The sequence below is a fragment of the Cherax quadricarinatus genome, chromosome 18 (genome assembly GCF_038502225.1).
Source record: "Cherax quadricarinatus isolate ZL_2023a chromosome 18, ASM3850222v1, whole genome shotgun sequence".
NCBI lineage: Eukaryota > Metazoa > Arthropoda > Malacostraca > Decapoda > Parastacidae > Cherax > Cherax quadricarinatus.
The window spans coordinates 1,522,394-1,548,469 of record NC_091309.1 but is presented as its reverse complement, the minus strand read 5'-3'; the positions used below and the strand labels follow the sequence as shown (position 1 = coordinate 1,548,469).

General features: G+C 40.8%; 1 protein-coding gene across 8 annotated transcripts in view; it reads left to right on the top strand.

Annotated features, from left to right (window-relative positions):
- Dolk (Dolichol kinase) overlaps nucleotides 1-26,076 on the top strand; it is a 73,697-nt gene that overhangs the window by 28,940 nt on the left and 18,681 nt on the right. For all 8 annotated transcript variants that reach the window (XM_070086025.1, XM_070086020.1, XM_070086027.1 and 5 more), the window contains 3 exons: nucleotides 442-665; nucleotides 1,913-2,166; nucleotides 20,701-20,842. In XM_070086025.1, coding sequence (XP_069942126.1) covers nucleotides 442-665; nucleotides 1,913-2,166; nucleotides 20,701-20,842 — 620 coding nt within the window. The remainder of the gene's footprint in view (nucleotides 1-441; nucleotides 666-1,912; nucleotides 2,167-20,700; nucleotides 20,843-26,076) is intronic.

The following is a 26,076-nucleotide window of genomic DNA, read 5'->3' as shown; positions in this document are numbered from 1 at the left end:
CCAAAATTCTGTATCTGATCCTGTCATTCTTGTGGTGTAACAGTTCTTCCCCAGTCCATGATGTGAAAACAAAGGGTGTGAAGGACTATGCATGCATTATTGCAGGCATATTTATGTTCCTGAAGGTATGTCTGAAGGTCTCTGCCAGTATCCCCAATGTAGAATTTATTGGATCCAACATACAGTATGTTGTATACTTCTGCTGTGCAAGCAGTTGTGAGTTTAGGGCTTCTAATGATCTCTGTTATAGTTTTTGTGGTAAGGATTAATATATATGCCCAGTTTTTTATATAATATAGAAAGTGATCCTTGAAGCTTAGCTTAACCATCAGGCTGCTAGGTGAACAGTCCTCATTAAGAGGGAAAATAAATACTAGCCTGTTTGCTTGGCCCTGCATAAATTTATTAGAATGCTTTCAATGATTTTTTTTCTTTTTGCAGATTTTACTAGTGCAATATTGGCTACATCATCATGTGCATGGATTCTTTATGAACTGACACATTGGTTGTTCAGGACCTTTCCTGGAAGCTTCAGTCTAGGAGAGGGAGCCATGGTAGGACAGACAGGAGCACTAACCATCACATGCTCCCTCTACAATCTTCTCTCTACCTTTCTGCTACAGAAGAACAAGTCAGAGTTTCAAGAAATTAGTGTTTTTCTCCAGGTATATTGTATAGTACACACTTTTTTTTTTGTATTCAAACTGTGAAATGCTTTACCAAGCACTTACCTATTTCCTCAGGGAAGTATGATGTTCATTATAATTTGATGAATCCTCTTTCTAAAATCTTCATGAAATGTATGTAATAGCTGTTCAAGTACAGTAATGATTCAAATACAGCTACACAGACCTATTGCTCTAACCATATTAGTTATCTTTGTAAAATAAAGTAGATAATTAGTATTTATTTTTTATTTTTCTTTATATTTAGTATTTTTTGTTCTACTCATTTAAATAAACATTGCCTTACCCTTTAATCTAATATTTTTATTTCTTGATCATTGTTAATATCACTCCTATTACTATTTGTAGTAGTTATTGTAACAAAGGTTCAAATTCATAATTTTATTTCTTTGCATATTATACTGTGTGTAGCTTACATGTAGTAAAATATTGTTAAGCACAAAGAAAGCCACTAACGTGCATAATCACTTCAGGCAGACTAATCCTAATGCTCACACACTACTTAAAACTAGACACAGGTTATGGAGTGGTAAATTTTAATCATACATTATTACAAAGAGAGAGAGAGCAAAAATTTTATAACTAATAGAATTTATAGTGGAGAGGTTGCAAAAAGATACAATTAGTATAATTTACAATAGTACAAGTTTAAGCATTAATTGGGATTTTTGAGTATGTAGTTTCAAACTGGTTCTGTGATTTCAGGCATAGTAGTATAGTGTTGGTTTAGTTAAATTTGGGAGCTGGGGTGATTTTTTATTTTTTTTAGTGACTATGCTGATGCAGACCCATGCTGTTGACTCATTATCCAGTGCACATTCTGTGGGCACGTGACCTGAGCCACTTTGTTCTGTTCGCGTCATCCGTCAAGAGCACATACAAATACCAAAACATTTTCTTCTTGATTTTCTCATTCAAAACCGATTTGTTCGACAAGTAATGCAATTGACAACCGAGGTTCCACTATATGTAGGGAGGATTATGCTGTTTGGCTGGCTAATATATTTAATTTATACATTTGAAGTTAGTTGAACTTAGCATGTTTAGTTTCATGAATACATAGCACTATAATGGATACTGGAATTTTTAACAGAAGTAATGATATTCAAAATTATTGTTTAAAAATTATAAGAAATTTTATATTTTTATTATTATAATAAAAAAAGAAGCACTAAATCCACTAGAATCAAGAAATTTTAAAACAGTTTTAATGTGTCTAATTTCAGACAGCAGTACTTGTTTTCTCATCAATGGTGGCTGGCCTCTACAAGTTTCCACTTCTGCACCATCCACAAATGTTTATGCCATATATTTGTATGTGTGGGTCAGTCGGTGTAGCAGTTTCCTCATTCTTACTGGGAAAGTGGACGCCACTCTGGCTACTGGATGTGGTGACAATGACCCAAGCTCGATTATCACTACTCAGCTTGTGGTTTGGGTTAGCAGTTTTCAGTGCAGCCATTACAACCTGGGCCAGAAGGTAAGACAATTTTATAAAGTAATTCATGAAATAATATATCCAATTTCTTCCAGTGCTTTTTAATATTTCATGGTGAGTGCCTCTTCATTCGGTGAAATTAAAAGCAGATTAATTTGGTTGCTGTAAGATCTAAGACGGGAATCCCCCTGACCAGATAGCCCCTATCCCCTGTATTCAAGAAACAAAAATGAAAATAATAAAACCTTTGTTTCTTGTTGGACATACTTAGATATTACATAGAAGTTTACAGTATACATGTATTTGGTTTCACTTTTGATACAGTTACAGTCAAAAGGCATAACATTTTGGGTAAACTAATCCTACTAAATGATTCTAATACTGACATATAATTTTAGGCCATTACAGATAGTTTTCATTGAATTTATATCAGATCAATTTTATGTATTTTATGGAGTAGTAGAATTATAGTGGTGACAATATTGCATGAATATTTACTGGATATAATATATAAGTAAGATTTAATAGATGTTTTTTAAATGTTATTAAAATTTTGGGCAGATAGAAAACTTTCGGCACTTTCAGGCAGCTAGTTCAACATTTCTGGGCCTTTTATTTGCATGGAGTTTTTAACCCTTTGAGGGACGCCAGGCCCTCTCAGAGACTTGTTCTCAGGGTCGCCAAAATTTAAAAAAAAAAAAATTATTTTTTCTTGTGAAAAGATAATCTTTTCCTGATCATAATGACACCAAAAGTATGAAATTTGATGGAAAACTTACGGAATTATGCTCTCATGAAGTTAGCGGTCTCGGCGATGTTTACGCATCAGCGATTTTGCCCACATTGAGCCCTATTTTCGGTCAATTCCAGTGTACTAGTTGACAAAAATCATAACTATTTAGCTAGAACTCCATTTTTTCTATCGAATGAGTACAAGAAACCACCCATTTACCGATTTCAACTACCCAATAAAGTGGTCAGAATTTAGCAATTTTGCCAATTTCACACAAATTTCAAAAGATGCCAATTTCCAAATAGGGTCCAGAATAAACAAGAAAGACATTCCTGGCACTAAAATAACATTTCCTCTGTTCATTAGTCACATCCCCACGCCACTCTTATATTTCTTTTGCTTTCCACTTTGAATTTTTATTCATACAAAAAATAGAAGAGTTACTGTTATGCAGACTACTGTATTAGTGTAGAAATGGTATAAATAATACTAGCGCACTTGTGAAAGAATATTGGATTCACCAGTTGACGTGTATTGGACGCGTGGCATGATTTGTTTACTTTTGAACTTTTTCAAAAATCAAACATTTCTGCTACTTTGAGCTCAATTTCAAGGTACTTTTCATTGTGAAACCAATCAAAATCATCTCAATTTCTGTAATATGTCTTCCATTCTATAAAATAAGACCAGGAAAACTAGAATACATCCATAAATACCATACGAAAATACAGTGCAAAGTCGTTGTTTTAAACCAAAAACACGGTCAAAGTTTTTTTTTTCTCATTATGCACTGTGCTGCAGGATATTTTTTATACTGCGCACACTGACCACATAGACCCATTCTTTCATATGTAGGTCTACCAGCTTTCTCTTGCTAGATTTGAGGGCGCTAGAATTTATGTGTACTAGTACGTCAAAAACCCTGGCGTGTAAGCCGTACTAGTACAGCCGAAACCCCGAAAGGGTTAAGCAGGTTGAGTCATATACATATATCAGAGATATTTGTTCCTTGTACTGTGATAATGTGTTCTGTGTCAGCTCTTCAAAAAGAACTTTAGCTCTGGGTTAATGTTTGTACTGAGTGCCCTGTATATATAGTGCACACAGTAGTAAGTATATTTTGTATGTTAAGCAAGTTTAACCTTTTGAAAAGGATAGGAGAGGGGAGGGGAAGGTTGCATGGAACCTAAATGAGCGATCATTCTAGGAGCAGATTTCTGCTGTTTAACAATGGGTTTCACGCGATTTGCTGTTATTGATCCCCGTGCACAAATATCACAGGTGTGTAGGGATAGATTAAGGACTAGTAGTAGACATAGCCCCACTCCACAAAGGTGGCATTAAAGCAATTGCAAAGAACTACAGACCAATAGTGCTAACATCCCATATCATAAAAATCTTTGAAAGGGTTCTAAGAAGCAAGATCACCAACCACCTAGATGCCCATCAGTTACACAACCCAGGGCAACACGGGTTTAGAGCAGGCCGCTCCTGCCTGTCCCAGCTACTGGACTATTACAACCCAAGAATTCAAAGGCCTGTTATCCTGGGTGTAAAGGGGGCAAAAACAAACACAGCAGAAAAACTTTTGACTTATATTATCCTTCCACCAAGTAAGAACAAATGTACACTATGTACAACAATAGGTATTAGTGCACGCCACGGTAAGCAAGGCAGAATAGATGCCACTAGAGAGCAGACCGTGCTTCAACCAGCTGTAGAATGGAAATGATAAGGGCAGACAGGCGATTGCCAAAACCATCTTCTCATTGGCTGAACCTGGGTACTGATCGAATGACGGGGCCCCATCGTCCGACCCTTACTACTGGTTCGCTGGTTGGGGGAGATAGCCTTTCAGTGAGGGTGTGTACATGTGCCGAATAAAGGTTATGTACTCTTTGCATGCCACATGGACCATTATGACAAGGTCCTGGATGCTTGAGAGGATAAACAAAATGCAGATGTAGTATACACAAACTATGCAAAAGCCTTCGACAAATGTGACCACGGTGTAATAGTGCACAAAATAAGTGATAAAGGAATAATTGGAAAAGTTAATAGATGGATCTATAATGTCCTAATAGAACACAAAGAGTAATAGTAAACAGAGTAAAGTCTGAGGTAGCTACAGTGAAAAGCTCTGTTCCACAAGGCACAGTACTCGTTCCCATCCTGTTCCTCATCCTCATATCCGACATAGAGATGTAAGCGAGTGATGTAAATGGAGCGATAGCCATGGCTCTGTATCTTTCTTTGCCATGACAGTGTCCTCCATTGAAGACACTGCAAGACTCCAAGCAGACATCAACCAAATCTTTAAATGGGCTGCAGAAAGCAGTATGAAGTTCAGTGAAGAGAAATTTCAATTACTCAGATATGGAAAACTTGAGGAAATTAAAACTGTATCTAACTGCACAATAGATCAAAAAACTAATGTGAAGGACCTGGGAGTGATAATGTCAGAGGATCTTGCCTTTAAAGACCACAACAATGTATCTACCTCATCTGCTAGAAAAATGATAGAAAATGAGAACCTTCAAAACTAGGGATGCCAAGCCCATGATGATTCTCTTCAAATTGCTTGTTCTCTCTAGGCTGGAATACTGCTGTACACTAATCAATCAATCAATCAATCAAATTTATTCTCTAAAGGATTACAATGCGGGGTTTACAGATTTTTGTTATTGTGTGGTTTACATGTAATAAAATACTAATTACAGAGGGGGCCACTAGGACACCTAGCATGGCTAGGCATTTCGGGCAAACTTAGATTAATTGTTAACCCTAAATTATTACAAATTATGGAGTAAGTTGACTAAATACTAAGTGACTAAATACTAGTTTGTGAGTTTTGCAATGTGAATGTTTTTGTTTTAGCACAATACATAGTTTCTATATTGGAGTATCACAGGCAAACTTATGACTAGTTAGGAATCATTATTTTGAGATTAGGATTCGTATTTCTGTGCTTATAGTCAAATGGGTGAGTGAGTGAGTGTAAGTGTGAACCACCAGGTGGCTTTTATGTAGTTAGTTGACGGGGTGTAGCAGGGAGATAAGATGTTTTCTAACGGTAGTTTTGAAGGTGATGAATGTGTCTGCAGTTTTTGAGTTTTCAGGTAGGGTGTTCCAGATTTTAGGGCCTTTGACATACATTGAATTTTTGTAAAGGTTTAGTCGGCCTCGGGGAATGTCGTAGAGATGTTTGTGTCTGGTGTTATGCCTGTGGGTCCTGTCACAACTATCAAGAAAGTGTTTTAGGTCAAGGTTAATATTGGAATTTAAGGTCCTGTAGATGTAGATTGCACAGTAGTAAGTGTGGATGTTCTGAACAGGGAGTAAGTTTAGATCTATGAAGAGTGGGGGGGGGGTGTTGCCAGGGATAGGATTTAGTGATTATTCTTACTGCGGCTTTTTGTTGGGTTATTATTGGCTTTAGGTGTGTTGCTGCAGTTGATCCCCAAGCACAAATAGCATAGGCGAAGTATGGATAAATGAGTGAATGGTATAGTGTGAGAAGGGCATTTTGCAGCACGTAGTATCGTATCTTGGAGAGGATCCCAACTGTTTTGGATACTTTTTTTGTTATGTGTTAGATATGTGTGCTGAAATTCAGGTTGTTGTCGAGGTATAGGCCTAGGAATTTGCCCTCATTATGTCTGGCAATTAGAGTGTTGTCGATCTTAATGTTAAGTTGCGCAATACCTGCTCTGCTACCAAACATAACGTATTAGGTTTTGTCAGTGTTAAGTGTAAGTTTATTGGCTGTCATCCAAGTCGATATTTTGAGCAGCTTCTCGTTAACAATGGTGTTGAGGGTGGCAAGATTAGGGTGAGAGATGACATAAGTCATGTCGTCAGCAAGGAGAATGGGTTTCAGGTGTTGGGATACTTTTGGAAGATCATTGATGTAAATGAGGAAGAGCAGGGGTCCAAGGACACTTCCCTGCGGAATTCCAGTATCAAGTGGCCGTGTTAATGATGCTGTGTCTTTAATGGTGACATACTGATACCTATTAGTAAGGAAGGATTTGAAATATGCAAGCGCATGGCCTCTTATACCATAATGGTCAAGTTTGTGGAGTAGGATGCCGTGGTCTACTGTGTCAAAAGCTTTTCTTAGGTCAATAAAAATTCCTAGCGGATATTCCTTATTTTCCAATGCTGTGTAAAGCAGATCTAGCATTTTTACAATTGCATCATAAGTGCTTTTATTTTTCCTGAATCCAAATTGGCAGGGGTTGAGTATTTTTTGTGCCGTTATAAATGAATATAGTCTCCTGTGCACGAGTTTCTCGAAGATTTTGGATAGCAATGGTAAGTTTGATATTGGCCTATAGTTGTTTACATCTGTAGGGCCACCACCTTTATGTATTGGTGCAACCCTTGCTGTCTTGAGTAGTTTCGGGAAGGTGCTAGTTTCTAGTGACTTGTTAAAAAGTAATGAAATAGCATGCGAAAGGACATGGGCCACTTGCTTGTACAATAATGGTGGGACATGAGACAGATTCCCTGAGTTATTTTTAAGTGACTATAATGTTGGTGACTTCGGTGGGCTCAGTTGGTACAAGATAGAAGGAATTTGGGAAATTCCCATCTAGGTAGTCCCCGGCATGGGCGTTGGTACGTGGGATTTTACTGGCAAGATTAGATCCTATGGTTGAGAAGTCGTTTATCTTGTTAGCTGTATCAGAGGGATGCAGTGGTGTTTCATTAGGTTTAGTTAGGACAATATTCTTGTTTTTTTTCAGTTTGTGGGTGCTCCCTTCAAGGCAGACGAAATTGCTGACCTGCAGAATGTACAGAGAACTTTCACGGCACACATAAGTAATGATGAGCCACCTAAGTTACTGGGAAAGGTTGAAATCCCTTAATTTGTATTCCCTGGAATGCAGGTGAGAAAGATACATGATAATATACAGATAATATACACGTGGGACCTGACAATCTGTTGGAGTGTGAGCAGGGTAATATTTAGTGAAGGGATTCAGGGAAACCAGTTATTTTTATATAGCAGGACTTGAGTCCTGGAAATGGGAAGTACAATGCCTGCACTCTAAAGGAGGGGTTTGGGATATTAGCAGTTTGGAGGGATATGTTGTGTATCTTTATACGTATATGCTTCTAAACTGTTGTGTTCTGAGCACCTCTGCAAAAACAGTGATTATGTGTGAGTGAGGTGAAAGTGTTGAATGATGATGAAAGTATTTTCTTTTTGGGGATTTTCTTTCTTTTTGGGCCACCCTGCCTCGGTGGGAGACGGCCGACTTGTTGAAAAAAAAAAAATACACTTGGAAAATCCTAGATGGATTAGTACCGAACTTGCACATGAAAATTACTCCCTACAAAAGCAAAAGACTCAGCAGGAGATGCAACATTTCCCAATGAAAAGAAGGGGTGCCACAAGTACACTAAGAGACAACACAGTAAGTGTCAAGGGCCCAAGACTGTTCCACTGCCTCCCAGCATACATAAGGGGGATTACCAATAGGCCCCTGGCTATCTTCGAGAAGATGCTGGACTGGCACCTAAAGTCAGTACCTGCCCAGCTGGGTTGTGGTTCGTATGTCGGTTTACGTGCGGCCAGGAGTAACAACCTGGTTGATCAGACTGATTCACCACAAGGCCTGGTCTCAGAAAGGGCTGCGGGGGCATTGACCCCCGAAACCCTCTCCAGGTATACATAATAACATATTTTCAAGAGAATGCCCATTGTTTTGGAAATTTTATTAGAAATATTCTGGATGTGTGTGTCGAATTTTAGTTTGCTGTTCAGTTGTACTCCCAAGAATTTACCCTCATTCAGCCTTACAACTCGTGAATTACTTACCTTTACAATGAGAGTGATCTTTTATGTGTTTTTGTTTTGTTTCCTAAAATTTTTTGTCATAATGCTTGTACATTTAGGTATGAACACCCAATTCCCACAAAACGGCTATTAAGCACTTAAGGGTCTGTGCCATTGTTCTACGGCTTTGAAACCAGGGTCTGTGCTGTTGTTCTACGGCGTGAGCTCAGCTCACTCAGATAAGCTGTGAGTGGTAAATTTGGGCCTAGATATGAGAGAATGAGTCTGTGTCGTAAGTGTGCACCATATTAAAAAATCCCACAGCATGCAGTGCATAATGAGAAAAAAAAACTGCGATCATATTTTTTATTTAAAACGGTGACTTTGTGGTGTATTTTCGTATTTTTTATGGTTGTATTCAGTTTCTTGGTCTCATTTGGTAGAATAGAAGATGCATTACAGATACAGAGATGATTTTAGGACTGAAAATAGCTTGAAACTGAGCTGAAAGTAGGAAAAATGTTCGATTTTTTGCCGATGTTCAAGAGTTAACAAATCACATCACACGTCCAATACATGTCAACTCTTGAGTCTAATATACATTCACAAATACACTGATATTATTTATACAATTACAGTGGACCCTCAACCAGCGATATTAATCCGTTCCTGAGAGCTCATCGTTAATCGAAATAATCGTTAGTCAAGTTAATTTTCCCCATAAGAAATAATGGAAATCAAATTAATCCGTGCAAGACACCCCAAAGTATTGAAAAAAAAAAATTTTTACCGCGTGAAATATTAATTTTAATACACACAAACTGAAGAAGACATGCACAGTTACATGACACTTACCTTTATTGAAGATCTGGTGATGATTGATGGGATGGGAGGAGGGGAGAACATTGATCTTCTTAGTGTTTAGAAGGGGAATCCCCTTCCATTAGCGCTTGAGGTAGCAAGTCTTTTTCTGTGGTTAGTTCCCTTGTTCTTTTAATGCCACTAGGACCAGCTTCAGAGTCACTGGACTTCTGTTGCACAACATGTCTGTCCATAGATACCTGTACCTCTCGTTCCTTTATGACTTTCCTAAAGTGGTTCACAACGTTGTCAGTGTACAGGTTGCCAACACGGCTTGCAGTAGCTGTGTCAGGGTGATTTTCATCAATAAAGGTTTGCACTTCAAGCCACTTTGCACACATTTCCTTAATCTTAGAAGTAGGCAATTTCTTCAATTTCTCTATCCCCTCCTCCGAAGCAGTTTCCTCAGGTCTGCCCTCTTGCTGTTCAAGTTGATCTAGCAGCTCATCAGTGGTTAGTTCTTCATTGTCCTCCACCACCAACTCTTCCACATCCTCCCCACTAACCTCCAACCCCAAGGACTTCCCCAATGCCACAATTGATTCCTCAACTGGCATAGGATTCTCAGGGTTAGCCTCAAACCGTTCAAAATCCCTTTTGTCTACACATTCTGGCCACAGTTTTTTCCAAGCAGAGTTCAAGGTCCTCTTAGTCACTTCCTCCCAAGCCTTACCTATAATGTTTACACAATTGAGGATGGTAAAGTGATCTTTCCAAAACTCTCTTAGAGTCAGTTGAGTTGCTGAGGTCACTACAAAGCACCTTTCAAACATAGCTTTTGTGTACAGTTTCTTGAAGTTGGAAATGACCTGCTGGTCCATGGGCTGCAGGAGAGGAGTGGTATTAGGAGGCAAAAACTTCACCTTAATGAAGCTCATGTCCCTAGAAAGTCGCTATTACAACCCAGGATTCCAAATGGCCTGTTATCCCGGGTGTAATGGGAGCAAAATAAACACAGCAGAAAAAGTTTAGACATATTATCCTTCACCAGTTTACAACAGCAATATGTACACTATGTACAGTGATAAGTATAGTGCACTCCACGGTAAGCAAGGCAGAAATAGAAGCCACAAGATAGCAGACCGTGCTTCAACCAGCTCTAGAATGGGAATGACAAGGGCAGACAGGAGAGCGGTACCCACATAACCTCTGCAATTGCCAAAACCATCTTCTTATTGGCTAGAACCTGGTCACTAGTTGAACGACGGGGCCCCATCATCAACTCTTAGCAACCTGGTTCGCTGGTTGGGGGAGATAGCCTGTAAATGAGGGTGTGTACATGCACCGAATAAAGGTTATGTACTCCTTGCATGCCACACCCCCACCCCGAGAAGGCTCAGGATTAGGCTGCCACCTCCCAGTGGTAACCGTGCCGCCATGGCACAAAATAATGGGACCGCCTTTCCTCTCCACCATCCAACTCTTAGATAGAGCTCAGCTTTTCTCGTGACCAAAAGCCAAACCCTAAACTTAGAGTGAGACAGCAGTCAGACAGGCTAGCATAGGTCCAAGATACAGGCGGACGGTAGCCCGCATCCCCTCACTAAAAAAAAACCCCACACCAGGGGATAAAAAAAAAGAGCGTGAAAAGGGGTTACCACAAATAACATCCTAACCTAAATAAAATATTATACTCTAGATAAAGAGTCTGCCAACATATTTTCTTTGCCGGCAATATATTTAATTGAAATATTATAGGGCTGCAGCCTTAGCGTCCAGCGCATAAGCCTTGTGTTGTGGTTCTTCATGGCTTGGAGATATACTAGAGGATTGTGATCGCTGTAGACTGTGACCACCTGCGATGTCTGGCCCACATAAACATTGAAATGCTCCAAAGCCAGTACCAGCACGAGGGCTTCTTTTTCAATGGTAGAGTAAGCCCTCTGATGTGGCTGGAACTTAGCTGAAAAGTATGCTACAGGCTGCAACTCCTTGTTCCCAATTTGTAATAGTACTGCCCCAACCCCAGACTCACAAGCATCAACCTGTAATGAAAAAGGTTTGGAGAAGTCTGGAGACAAGAGAATGGGTGCAGTACACAATAATCTTTTTGCTTTATTAAAAGCAGTGTTACAGTCTGAGGTCCAATTAAAGGGAACTTTGTGACTGGTAAGAGAGGTAAGAGGGGCTACAATATCTGAGAAATTCTTACAGAATCTTCTGTAAAATCCTATCATGCCTAGGAAACGTTGAAGAGATTTCCTATCATGAGGAACTGGATAATCTTTAATAGAAAGAACTTTAGCAAGTTTAGGTGCAACTTTACCACTACCTACTTCATGGCCTAGAAAAGTGACAGTGGCCTGGCCAAAGGAAGATTTAGATAAATTAACTGTTAAATGGGAACTCTTAAAGGTCTCAAAAAGAGCCTTAAGTCTAAGTAGGTGTTGATCCCAAGTATCAGACACCACAGCAATATCATCTAGGTACGCTGCCGTGCCTTCAAGTCCTTTAATAGCCTGATGGATAAGTTTCTGGAATGAAGAGGGGGAATTTTTCATTCCGAAGGGGGTAACTGTGTATTGATAATGACCTCCTGGAATTATGAAGGCAGAGATTTCCTTCGCCTTATCCGTCAAAGGTACCTGATAGTAGCCTTTAAGGAGATCTAACTTGGACACAAAAGTAGCCTTACCCACAAAGTCAATTACGTCATCCAGACGAGGAAGAGGGTAAGCATCTGTAATGGTGACCTCGTTCACCTTACAGTAGTCTGTACACATACGAAACCCTCCATCAGCCTTCTTCACAAGGATGCACGGTGAAGCCCATGGACTAGATGACTCCTCCACTAAACCATGCTTTAACAAAAATTCTACTTCCTGCTGAAGTAGCCTTTGCTTTTCAGGATTAGCTCTGTAGGGAGAGAGTTTAATTGGTTTAGAGTTTCCCACATCTACATCATGATAACCTAACTTACATTTTTTCGGCACATCCGAAAAAATATTAGGATATGACTGTAGAAGCTCCGTTAAATTTGTTGCTTGCATTTCAGATAATCCCTCCATTAAAGGGCTAGGATCCTTAAGGAGGACAGAATTTGAAAGTTTAATATTAATTTCAGAGATAGAGTGCAAAGAGTCAGAGTTGTCCTCAGAGGTAGAGGACAGAGTCATTACTGGGACTTTATCTGGTGTATGAAAGGCCTTTATTTGATTAATGTGGTAAGTTTTAGTTTTTGAGGTCTTATCAATGGGAGCTACCACATAATTTACATCAGATAATCTACTTACAATCTGCATAGGTCCCGTAAATCTAGCTTTCAAGGTGTGGCCAGGTATAGGTTCCTGCACCAACACCTTGTCTCCTGGATGGAAGGAGCGGAATTGTGCACTTCTGTCATACCTCTGTTTCATCTTGCTTTGAGCTGTCTTTAGGTTAGCCTTGGCTAACTGACGTGCCACCTGCAACCTTGAAGACGGATTGTAGAGTGTTGAGCTAACGTCTTCTCCCATCCATCCTTCTTTGAGCACCCGAAGAGGACCTCGTACATTGTGCCCAAAGATCAGCTCAAAAGGACTATACCCTGTAGACTCTTGCACCGTCTCTCGTACTGAGAACAGCAATAAAGGTAGTGATTCATCCCAGTCTGTAGGAAAGTGCATGCAAAAACTTCTCATCATTGTTTTTAATGTCTGGTGGAATCTTTCCAAGGCGCCTTGGGACTGAGGATGATAGGCAGTGGATAAGTTGTGGATTATCCCTAACCTAGTTAATACTTCCCTAAATGCTTTGGCAGTGAAGTTAGTACCTTGATCACTTTGAATAGTTTTAGGAATGCCAAAACAAGAAATGAATTTTGTTAAAGCTTTGAGAATAGCTTTAGTATTAATACTACGCATGGGAATTGTTTCAGGATATCTGGTTACTTTATCCATAATCGTAAATAAATATTGATTTCCAGACTTTGACCTAGGTAGTGGACCTACACAATCTATAATTAAATCTGCAAAAGGTTCTCCATCAGCAGGTATAGGTTGGAGAGGTGCAGATTTAATGGAATGTCCAGGTTTCCCAACTTGCTGACATTCTCGGCAACACCTAATATGATTCTTCACATCTTTCTTTAATTTTGGCCAATAAAATTCTTTTGTGATTCTATACAAGGTTTTTGTAATTCCTAAGTGACCTCCTAATGACGTGTTATGAGCTATATTTAATATTTGAGGTCTATATTTTGTTGGAACCACTAACCTGTTAAACAATTGCCGGCCCTCTATCTCCTTACCAGTCTCAGTGCAGATCAAATAATCGTTTTTAACTTCATACTTGACCGGATGACCCAAAGAGGATTTACCCATGGCTGCCTCAAAAGCGAATTTTAAAGAAAGGTCCTTTCGTTGTTCCTCCAGGAAGGACAGTCCCTCGGGCATGGAAACAGAGACATCTGGCAATCCTGCAACCTGGGAATAGGAAGGCTTGATCGGGGTCTGTTCACTTGATTTACGAGGCTCCGGCCGGTGTGCCTCATAAAACAACGTGGCTATTCCGAGATCGGAGTCGTCCAAGGATAGGTCAACATTCTCTCCAGACAACCCTTGGGATGTTGCCCGAGTTATGGCCAACACCGGAGAAGAATTAATCATTATAGGTTCAGGACACGAACTAACAGTAGTAATGTTATTACCCAGTAATAACATGGCATCTTTCATGGGGAATCCTTTTGAGACACCTACAGTCAAGTACCCAGTGTAATATTTGCACTGTACATAAATTTTATGCAAAGGAACAGAATATATAGCTCCTCCAAATGCTTCCAATAAAACAGAGGAATTCAAGGAAGTATTCTCTGAAAGGGGTAATATTCCCTCTCTTACAAGTGAGCAATATGCTCCAGTATCTCTAAAGGTCTTTACTTTAGTTGTTTCTGAGTTTTCCTGAAGGGAAATTAGACTCTTGCAATAATAAGGGGCCATACCTTTTTCTACTTCTCTAGGGGACATGTTACTAGGGATATTAGAGATTTTCCCAATGGGTTGGGGTTTATGGGGGCAGTTGGGACAGATGTGACCTACTTTGTTGCAGAGGAAGCAGACGACAGGCTTGCCCTTTACTCCCTGCTGACGTTGCAAATGGTGTCGTTCTGGCTGGTGTCTCTCTGGATACTGTTGTCGAGATGCACCATGAGTAGTTTGCCTCTCCGCAGGTGGACCATATGTTGAGAAGCGTGGCTCACCAGGTGACTTAGTTGGCTGACGTAGACGTTCTTCCTCCGGCTGGCACTTCATTCTCCAAGGTTGATGATCTCTGCTCATGCCAGGCTGTTGAAAAGAGAGACGGGACCGCTCGGACAAGGAGCGGTTAGTTTCGAAGGTATCAGCCAACCTGGCTGCCTCCAATGCAGTGGTTAAGTCACGATCCTGCAGAAAGACTCGAACCTCTGGTCCCACAGACTCCAGCAGGTTATCAATCAGAATAAGCTGCACCAGCTCCTCAAAGGTAGAGACACCACTTGCTTTATACCAGCTGGTAAAAGCTTTGGTTTGCTGTCTCACAAAGTCCACTAGGGATTGACCAAGCTGCCGCCTGCTTAATTTAAAAAGCTTGCGATATTTGGCTGGGATACATGTATATGCTCCCAACACTGTGGTCTTCACTACTTGATAATCAGAGAATTCAGCGTCATTTAATACTGATGTAAATTCCTGTGCCTTACCCGATAATGCTGTATGAACCGATGCCCAATGCTGTTCCGGCCACCTCAAGGCTCGAGCCTGATTTTCGAAGCTTTCGAAAAATTGCTCTGGTTCGGCCTCATTGAAGCGGGGAACAAACTGTACTGCTTTTTGTAAACTAAAATCATTTACAGAATGCGAAAACTGCCTCCTTTCTCTTTCCCTATCAAATTCTTCCCTTGCGAATGCTCTCTGTTCCCTAGTTTGCTCAAGATTGATTTTTGCCAGCTCAAGTGCCAACGACGCTGATTCACCTTGAGACAACCCAGCTGCACTATACTGACCATTTTGCTCCGTAGGTGTATCATCTTCCTCCTGCGAGAACATAGTAGTTTTTGCCCTAGCTCCCGTAGAGGGAGGAGTATGATGTGCCATCTCTTCTTCTATAAGTTTGTCAGCAATCAGTGAATGCAGTTGCGCAGCTGTGAGGGTGCGTTTGTATTTAATGCCAATGGAACGAGCAATTTGCCAGCAACGCTGTAGGGACAATTTAGGTAGGTTATGCAAAGTATATGCCGACACCAGACGTCTGACTCGTCTAGGTGGCATAAGTTATTCGCTATGCACAGTACGATTGCAGAATACCTCAACGTAACACGTTAATTTGCAGAACACGCTGAGCTATGCACAATACGATTGCAGAATACGCATACAAGCAAAGCCGACTGCAAAATTCTCCACACCGAACAGGCTAGTAACAACTGACACACAAAATTTGTAAAGCAATGCCAGACAGCAAGCTGCACAATGTTCCTGCTACGAGCTTCACCCTAAACTCAACCGTTTCTCTAAGTCCAGCTCCAGCTCTCGGACAGGCTACCCATATTACAACCCAGGATTCCAAATGGCCTGTTATCCCGGGTGTAATGGGAGCAAAATAAACACAGTAGAAAAAGTTTAGACTTATATTATCCTTCACCAATTTACAACAGCAATATGTACACTATGTACAGTGATAAGTATAGTGCACTCCACGGTAAGCAAGGCAGAAATAGAAGCCACAAGATAGCAGACCGTGCTTCAACCAGCTCTAGAATGGGAATGACAAGGGCAGACAGGAGAGCGGTACCCACATAACCTCTGCGATTGCCAAAACCATCTTCTTATTGGCTAGAACCTGGTCACTAGTTGAACGACGGGGCCCCATCATCAACTCTTAGCAACCTGGTTCGCTGGTTGGGGGAGATAGCCTGTAAATGAGGGTGTGTACATGCGCCGAATAAAGGTTACGTACTCTTTGCATGCCACAGTCGCTCTGCCAAGTCTGAAGGATGACCAGGAGCATTGTCTAATACCAGGAGGCACTTAAGGTCTAATTTCTTTTCAATTAGGTAATTTTTCACATTGGGGGCAAATGCATGGTGTAAAAAGTCATAGAAAAAGTCCCTAGTGACCCATGCCTTACTGTTTGCCCTAGACAGCACACACAAATTAGCCTTGACGACATTGTTTTTCCTGAACACTCTGGGAGTTTCAGAGTGATACACCAATAAAGGGTTCACTTTGCAATCACCACTAGCATTGGCACACATCAACAGAGTAAGCCTGTCTTTCATAGGCTTATGTCCTGGGAGTGCCTTTTCCTCCTGAGTAATGTACGTCTTGCTTGGCACCCATGGGACAAGTGGGGCGCGCTCAGGCCAAAGTGGACGCGTCTTGAACGGAACGAATAGCGTTGGTCAGGTTTTTAAGCGCTAGTTGAGGCAAAATTTTTGCGTTAAAATGTATCGCTAGTCAGATTTATCGTTAATCGATGTCATCGCTGGTTGAGGGTCCACTGTATTACAATACGTATTTCATAACAGTAAATCTTCTATTTTTTTGTATGAATAAAAATTTTGTGTGAATAAAAAATCAAAGGGGGTAAGGTAGCTTGGATTGATGGGATAAAGATAGAAATGTTAAAAGCAGGTGGGGATATAGTTTTGGAGTGGTTGGTGCAATTATTTAATAAATGTATGGAAGAGGGTAAGGTACCTAGGGATTGGCAGAGAGCATGCATAGTTCCTTCATATAAAGGCAAAGGGGACAAAAGAGAGTGCAAAAATTATAGGGGGATAAGTCTGTTGAGTATACCTGGTAAAGTGTATGGTAGAGTTATTATTGAAGGAATTAAGAGTAAGATGGAGAATAGGATAGCAGATGAACAAGGAGGCTTTAGGAAAGGTAGGGGGTGTGTGGACCAGGTGTTTACAGTGAAACATATAAGTGAACAGTATTTAGATAAGGCTAAAGAGGTCTTTGTGGCATTTATGGATTTGGAAAAGGCGTATGACAGGGTGGATAGGGGGGCAGTGTGGCAGATGTTGCCTGTGTATGGTGTAGGAGGTAGGTTACTGAAAGCAGTGAAGAGTTTTTACGAGGATAGTGAGGCTCAAGTTAGAGTATGTAGGAAAGAGGGAAATTATTTCCCAGTAAAAGTAGGCCTTAGACAAGGATGTGTGATGTCACCGTGGTTGTTTAATATATTTACAGATGGGGCTGTAAGAGAAGTAAATGCAAGGGTCTTGGCAAGAGGCGTGGAGTTAAAAGATAAAGAATCACACTTAAAGTGGGAGTTGTCACAGTTGCTCTTTGCTGATGACACTGTGCTCTTGGGAGATTCTGAAGAGAAGTTGCAGAGATTGGTGGATGAATTTGGTAGGGTATGCAAAAGAAGAAAATTAAAAGTGAATACAGGAAAGAGTAAGGTTATGAGGATAACAAAAAGATTAGGTGATGAAAGATTGGATATCAGATTGGAGGGAGAGAGTATGGAGGAGGTGAATGTATTCAGATATTTGGGAGTGGACGTGTCAGCGGATGGGTCTATGAAGGATGAGGTGAATCATAGAATTGATGAGGGGAAAAGGGTGAGTGGTGCACTTGGGAGTCTGTGGAGACAAAGAACTTTGTCCTTGGAGGCAAAGAGGGGAATGTATGAGAGTATAGTTCTACCAACGCTCTTATATGGGTGTGAAGCATGGGTGATGAATGTTGCAGCGAGGAGAAGGCTGGAGGCAGTGTGTCTGAGGGCAATGTGTGGTGTGAATATAATGCAGAGAATTCGTAGTTTGGAAGTTAGGAGGGGGTGCGGGATTACCAAAACTGTTGTCCAGAGGGCTGAGGAAGGGTTGTTGAGGTGGTTCGGACATGTAGAGAGAATGGAGCAAAACAGAATGACTTCAAGAGTGTATCAGTCTGTAGTGGAAGGAAGGTGGGGTAGGGGTCGGCCTAGGAAAGGTTGGAGGGAGGAGGTAAAGGAGGTTTTGTGTGCGAGGGGCTTGGACTTCCAGCAGGCATGCGTGAGCGTGTTTGATAGGAGTGAATGGAGACAAATGGTTTTTAATACTTGACATGCTGTTGGAGTGTGAGCAAAGTAACATTTATGAAGGGGTTCAGGGAAACCGGCAGGCCGGACTTGAGTCCTGGAGATGGGAAGTACAGTGCCTGCACTCTGAAGGAGGGGTGTTAATGTTGCAGTTTAAAAACTGTAGTGTAAAGCACCCTTCTGGCAAGACAGTGATGGAGTGAATGATGGTGAAAGTTTTTCTTTTCCGGGCCACCCTGCCTTGGTGGGAATCGGCCAGTGTGATAATAAAAAAAAAATAAATAAAAAATCAAAATAGAATTCATGTGTAAATCCTGGAAACATAACTAATAAACATAGGAAATGTTATTTAGTGCCAGGAATGTGCACTTTGTTTATTCTGAACCGTATTTTAAAATTAGAATATTTTCAAATTTGTGTGAAATTGGCCAAATTACCAATTTCTAATTACTTTATTGGTAGTTGGAATAGTTGATTGGGTAGTTTCTTGTGTGCAGTGATAAAATGGAAGACATGCTATTAAAATGGCTAATAATTTGGACAACTGGTACAATGTAATTCAAAGTTTATTCTCTATAAGGATTACAATGCTGAGTTTACAGAATTTGGTTATTGTGTGGTTTACATGTAGTAAAATAATAATTACAGAGTGTACCACTAGAACACCTAGCATGGCTAGGCATTTCGGGCAGACTTAGATTAAATCTTAAGTTTAAAATATTACAAAATTATGAGGTAAGTTGGTATTATGGCTAAGTGACTAAATACTAGTTTGTGAGTTTAGCAATGTGAATGCTTTTGTTTTGGCACAGTACATAGTTTCAGTATTGGAGTATCACAGGCCATCTTATGACTAGTTAAGATTCATTATTTTGAGATTGAGATTGATATTTCTGTTTATGGTCAAATGGGTGAGTGAGTGTAAGTGTGAACCACCAGGTGGTATTCGTATAATTAGTTGACAGGGTGTATCAGGGAGATAAGATGTTTTCTGATGGTAGTTTTGAAGGTGATTAATGTGTCTGCAGTTTTAAAATTTTCAGGTAGGGTGTTCCAGATTTTAGGGCCTTCGACATACATTGAATTTTTGTAAAGGTTTAGTCGGACACAGGGAATGTCACAGAGATGTTTGTGTCTGGTGTTGTGCCTGTGGCCTAAATTAGGATTCAAAGTGAGCAAAATCACTGGTGTACATCCCAATTTGCAATAGCATATAATTTTGTCAGTCTTCCATCAGATTTCCTACTTTTTGTTTTATTACCTTCAGAAAAAGATTCTCTACCATTTCATAAGAAAATTATTATTATAATAAAAAAGAAGCGTTAAGCCACAAGGGCTATACTGCGCTTCATAAGAAAAAAAAATAAGAAAAATTTTTGAAAATACTGTACTTGGACCCAGAGGACAAGTCTCAGATTAGGAGTCTGGACCCTCAAAGGGTTAATATTATAGCAGAGGACCAGCCAAAAATCATACTTGTATACACCTCAGAACACCCCAGTAAGGACAGCCTCACAACACCCCAGTAAGGACAGCCTCACAACACCCCAGTAAGGACAGCCTCACAACACCCCAGTAAGGACAGCCTCACAACACCCCAGTAAGGACAACCTCACAACACCCCAGTAAGGACAGCCTCACAACACCCCAGTAAGGACAGCCTCACAACACCCCAGTAAGGACAGCCTCACAACACCCCAGTAAGGACAGCCTCACAACACCCCAGTAAGGACAGCCTCACAACACCCCAGTAAGGACAGCCTCACAACACCCCAGTAAGGACAGCCTCACAACACCCCAGTAAGGACAGCCTCACAACACCCCAGTAAGGACAGCCTCACAGCACCCCAGTAAGGACAGCCTCACAACACCCCAGTAAGGACAGCCTCACAACACCCCAGTAAGGACAGCCTCACAACACCCCAGTAAGGACAGCCTCAGAACACCCCAGTAAGGACAGCCTTACAACACCCCAGTAAGGACAGCCTCACAACACCCCAGTAAGGACAGCCTCACAACACCCCAGTAGCCTCCTCCTGCCTCTTTTTCTTTTTCTTTTGAACATTTAACTGCTGAACCTTATTATTATTAGTCTTGCAATTTTCTTAATGGGCCTCATTTAATTTTTTAAGAGGGTTTATTTTAATACCATGTTTTAATTTGTAATCTTACACTGAATATTTCCTGAGATTTTGTTTACTTTTTTCAGAAAGAAGGTCTTAGCTACCACAGTGTTACGTAAAGTGTACCACATTGTGATAATTTTGGCGTTTACTCCGGGTGTACTTCTAGAGCCAGCTTTCACACATATTGCTGCTATAGCTGCTGTCATGTTTTGTTTAGTGTTGGAGGTAAGAAATTACCTCATACTTGTATCTATGGGAACAGAGCTGTGCTCATCATGTTTGATCTTTGGAGTATGATCTATAAATTTTGTTAAATTTCATGTGGCGTTAGCTCTTACTATCATCTCTTACAAGCCCTTCCATTCTTCTATCCTTGTTTATAGTGAAAACTGTTTACTACCATTTTGGTATCTTTTTTTCATCACTTCACACACACACACACACACATATGCACACGCAATTGCACACGCAATTGCACACACAAACACACACACTCACACTCTCACTCACTCACACTCTCTCTACATCCCTTGAAACTGGGCAACTACCTGAAGTATGGAAGATGGCAAATGTAGTCCCCATTTTTAACCCTTAAATGGTCCAAACGTATATATACGTTTTTTCAACATCTGAAAGTATGTAAAAAAATGTAGATCTTCTTTTTTGTTTTACATTTGAAAATGTGTAAAAAAACTTTTATCTACATTTTTTTTTGTTATATTTGAAAATATGTAAAAAAAAGTAGTAGCACTACGAATTTGAACGTCGATCTCTTTGGACCGTTTAAGGGTTAAGAAAGGAGACAGAAACAAGGCACTAAACTACAGACCAGTGTCTCTGATGTGTATAGTATGCAGTCATGGAGAAGATTATCAGGTCGTAAGGGTTCTTAAATGGAGATATCACAGGTTGAAAGTAGACACACTTGTAGGATGGTAGGTGTATTGTCAGACTGAGATGAGGAATAGAGCCCAGTGCCTAGCCTGTCTACGCCTGAATGGTCTGCCGCCGAGTGAGGACGGGACAGAGGAATGAACCTCCTCGTGTGCATCCCGTGACGTCACACAAAGCCACAGGCCTACAAGGGATCTCGTGTCTAAAGCACATGGATGATACTAACGCTATGCTACACAATACAGGGAATACAGGGATCAGCAACTATGCTGACAGCTCGGTCATGTTACGTATGTCGTCCCGACATACACTACTATACTATAGGCTGAACAGGCAGGCGGATCTGGGCTGATTCTATACAATAACAAATTCATATATAACTTAGAACTAATGGATGGTACAACATGATTTTGACGTAATGGGTGTTAACGTAATCATTACAAACTATAAGAACAAATCATTATACAATATGGATGGAATTGATCGATCGATCTGTATTCATGCACTCTACGGATTCTGAGGAAGAATAAATATATACAAAGAAGTGTTTAACAGAAAGGCAGATTCGGTGCACTCAAATCTAGACTGTTAATTCTCAGAATACGGAGGGAACGTGAACACGAAAATTTCTGACAAACTGATCAGCTAATAATAAACACACAGTTGACAATTTCATTCATCTCGGACATCTAATTATACAGACTATGTACATTTAAACCCAATTCTGCGAGGGTTAGGTTTACATATGCAGAATGGTTATCATCTCTGGGAGGATCGAATTCCTCTGCAATGGCTAACACATGCCTTGACTGAGAGAGATCTGAAGGAATATCTACAAAAGATACTTGCGGGTTTCTCATTACTTGTCGGGTACGCAAGGAGTAACGACATTCAGGTTGAGTATCTGACTGAGTATCTGAGGTAGAGAGTACAGGATCAGGAGGATTGTCAGAATCTGTCACATTAGTCTGGGTAGCAATATCCTCAACATCGCATACTAATTTCATATGATCTAAATGCGATTCTTTGTATTTGCCAGTACTAATTTCTCTAACCTTATACTTATTTCCAGTGATATGTTCAACTACTCGATAAGGTCCGACAAACTTTTGATCAAGCTTTGGCATTGCAGACGTTTTGTTAAAGTTAATCAGCATAACTCTCGAACCTACTTTGATTTTAGATGGCTTTGCTCGAGTGTTTGCGACTCTTGTAAATTCTGCTGTTGATTTATGAAGTGTTTCACGGATTCTTCTAAAAACACTTTGAGCTAAGCTGGTACGAGTTGCTACGAAATCATCAGGGTTGTAATTAGGTTTCGGAGTAGAATATAACAACTCATAGGGTAAACGCTTGTCTACACCATACAATGCATAATGTGGAGTATCACCTATGGAAGCATTGTAAGCAGAATTTATGGCACACTGGACATCTGGTATAACTTCATCCCAAGTTTCACTATTGGGGTTGATAGTGGCTCTCAGAACATCAAGTACTTTCTTATTTGTTCTTTCGGCTAACCCATTGCTGGCAGGATGATGAGGAACAATGGTGGATTTAGAGATCTTGTATAAAGTACACAAATTTTCAAGAATCTCATTACAGAATTCACCTCCATTATCTGTTACTAAGGACTTTGGGGTGGTATGCCTGCAGATAATGCGTTCTTTAAACGCTCTAGCTACTGTCTCTGCAGTCTTATCTGCAATAGGAACTAACTCACAATATCTGGTGAAATGGTCTACCATAACACACAGATGTTTGTTGCCTTGGAGGGAACATTTAAAATTAGTTAACAAATCAAGGGCAACTCTTTCCCACGGTTCGCTAGTGGTTGGGTACACTTGGATTGGGTTAGGACCATTGACATTTCCTTTATGCTGCATACAGACACTACATTTCTTAACATACTCGGAAATGTCAGTTGCCATACGTGGCCAAAAGTATTTCATTCTGGCTTGTTTCACAGAACGATCCATACCAGGGTGTGCAACACCTGGTGCATCATGAACTAGCTGTAGAGCTACGTTCACTAGTGACTGTGGAATTACTAACTGGTAAACTCTTCTGCTTGGAGTACCCAACTCGGCTGTTCGATACAGTAATTCCTGACTCATTACAAAGTCACTAATGGGTGCTGGTGGCTTTACAGTAAGAATGAGATCTTCCTGGAGAAGGAATCGAATCACACCAGACCACATGGGATCTATTCTTTGTGCAGTTTTGACATCCTCGACAGTAAATGGAGGATCTGCAGTAACTACACTAACGTGTCGCGATAAAGCATCTGCGACTACATTTGACTTGCCAGGTAAATGTTCAAAAGTGGGATTGAACTCTTGGATAGTCAAGGTCCATCTGGCTAACCTTCCAGTAGGCTGTTTGTTCTGGAATAAAGGTATCAGTGGCGCATGATCTGTCAAGACATGAACAGGGTACTGGTAAATGATGTCTCGGAAGTGCTTTAAAGACCATACTATTGCTAAAGCTTCTTGCTCCGTTACTGTATAATTACGTTCAGCCTTCGTAAGGACTCGGCTAGCAAATGCAACTGCGTTGTACTTGCTATCAGTCTTCTGAGCTAGTACGGCACCTATGCCAATTGAACTAGCATCAGTTGTCAGATAGAAGGGCTTAGAAAAATCTGGGAATTTCAAAATTGGAGCAGATGTTAGCTTTTCTTTTAGAGTTTGGAATGCTGTTTCTTGACGGAAGGTCCAACCAAAAGGAGCATCTTTCTTAAGCAACTCAGTTAGAGGAGCAGCTATGGAAGAAAAATTAGCAATGAAAGATCTATAAAAACCTGCTAAGCCCACAAAGGATCTTACGGCATCAGCAGTTTTGGGAGTTGGAAAATTTAGTACTGCAGTTACTTTATTTTGGTCAGTCGTAACCCCTCTAGGAGTGACTACGTGACCAAGAAACTTAATTTCTGATCTGAAAAATTGACATTTAGACAGTTTGATCTTTAAATTTGCTTCTTCAAGCTTTCCAAGTACTGTATCAAGTCTTTTCAGATGTGTGTCCACGTCTTCGGACATGACGATTACGTCGTCTAAGTACACCATAAGTGCTTTACCTATCAGACCTCTAAAGATATTGGTCATGAGTCTAGAGAACGTGATAGGAGACGATCGTAATCCAAACGCCATACGGAGGAAATGATAATGACCTGTGGGAGTGGAGAAAGCTGTTAACTCTTGGCTGTCCTCGTGAAGAGGGACTTGCCAAAACCCTTGTAACAAGTCCAGGGTCGAGAAGACTTTGTTATCTCCGATATTGCGTAAAAGGTCACCTAATACAGGAAGTGGGAAACGATCTGGAATGGTTTTCGCGTTTAACTTCCTAAAGTCAATCACCGGGCGCCAAGTGCCATCCTTCTTAGGCACTAGGATCAAGGGCGCATTCCAGGGTGAATTGCTATGTGCAATAACTCCATCATTGAGCATTTGATTGATCAGTTCCTCTGCGACAGCAACTTGTGAATGAGGCATTCTGTACGCAGGTATGTAAATAGGTCTAGTACCAGGTTCAAGTGGAATACGATGGGACAATAAGTTCGTTATACCCATCTTCTCACCTGGTAAGGCAATGGCTTTACGACGTTTGTTCAACAGAGTCAACAAACGCTTGACTTCGTCTGGGAAGTCAGTGGGAGCTAAGTCTTTCTCCTCAACTGGTGAAACAGATTGATCCGGAGAAGTGGATGAGGTCTCCCCGGTAGAAATAGCACTGACCCACTGGTCAGGTGACACGTCATCCTGTACTTGAACAGGGTAAGGATAGTGAACTAGGTCAACGAGGTTGGTATTTGCTCTGAGACGAATACTGTGACCCAAAGTGTTAGCAAGGAGTAAATGGATCTTACTGTCTCTTACAATATGTAAGGAAGGTTCAACAAATAAACCTTTGACCTTTCAGGAATCACTGTCAACTAGGACATTATCACCATCTGGAACATTAGGAACAACAACAGACACTCTAGTGAGAGCACTAGCCGCAACAGAGACGTCTTTCTGCAAACGGCATGTGACATCAACAAGAGATGGCATTACTAGTTCCAAGTAATCGTTTTCTGACAAGGCATCCCCTGTGGAGAAACTACTACTCGAACTAGCAGTCATTGCAGGGATAGGCTGTGCACTCAAGGCTGTCTGAGTGTCCTCGGACACTTGAGGCAACGGAACACTATCCTGCAAGTCTGAAGGTATAGGTGGGACACTGATGGGAGTGACAGAATTACCAGTGCCTGACCGCTTGGGTACGCTACTGGAGAATGTATTGGCTTGTAAGGACTTAATGCGTACATCATACTCTGCAGCAGTATGACAGATTTCTGATCCAAGCTGGTAACCCCAGAATGGAACGATTAAGTCATCTATTTGGGCATGCCATCGGTACGGGTCGAGCACAATGCGTAAGTCTCGAATGGAAGCAAATCCCAGAAGAAGGTCACCAGGGAAAGTAATCTGGTCGACAACAAAAAAAACAGCAGTAAAGTCTCTGCCTTGGATAGTAAAGGTGAGTGAAGTCTGACCTCGGACTCGCAGAAGAGAACCAGCTAC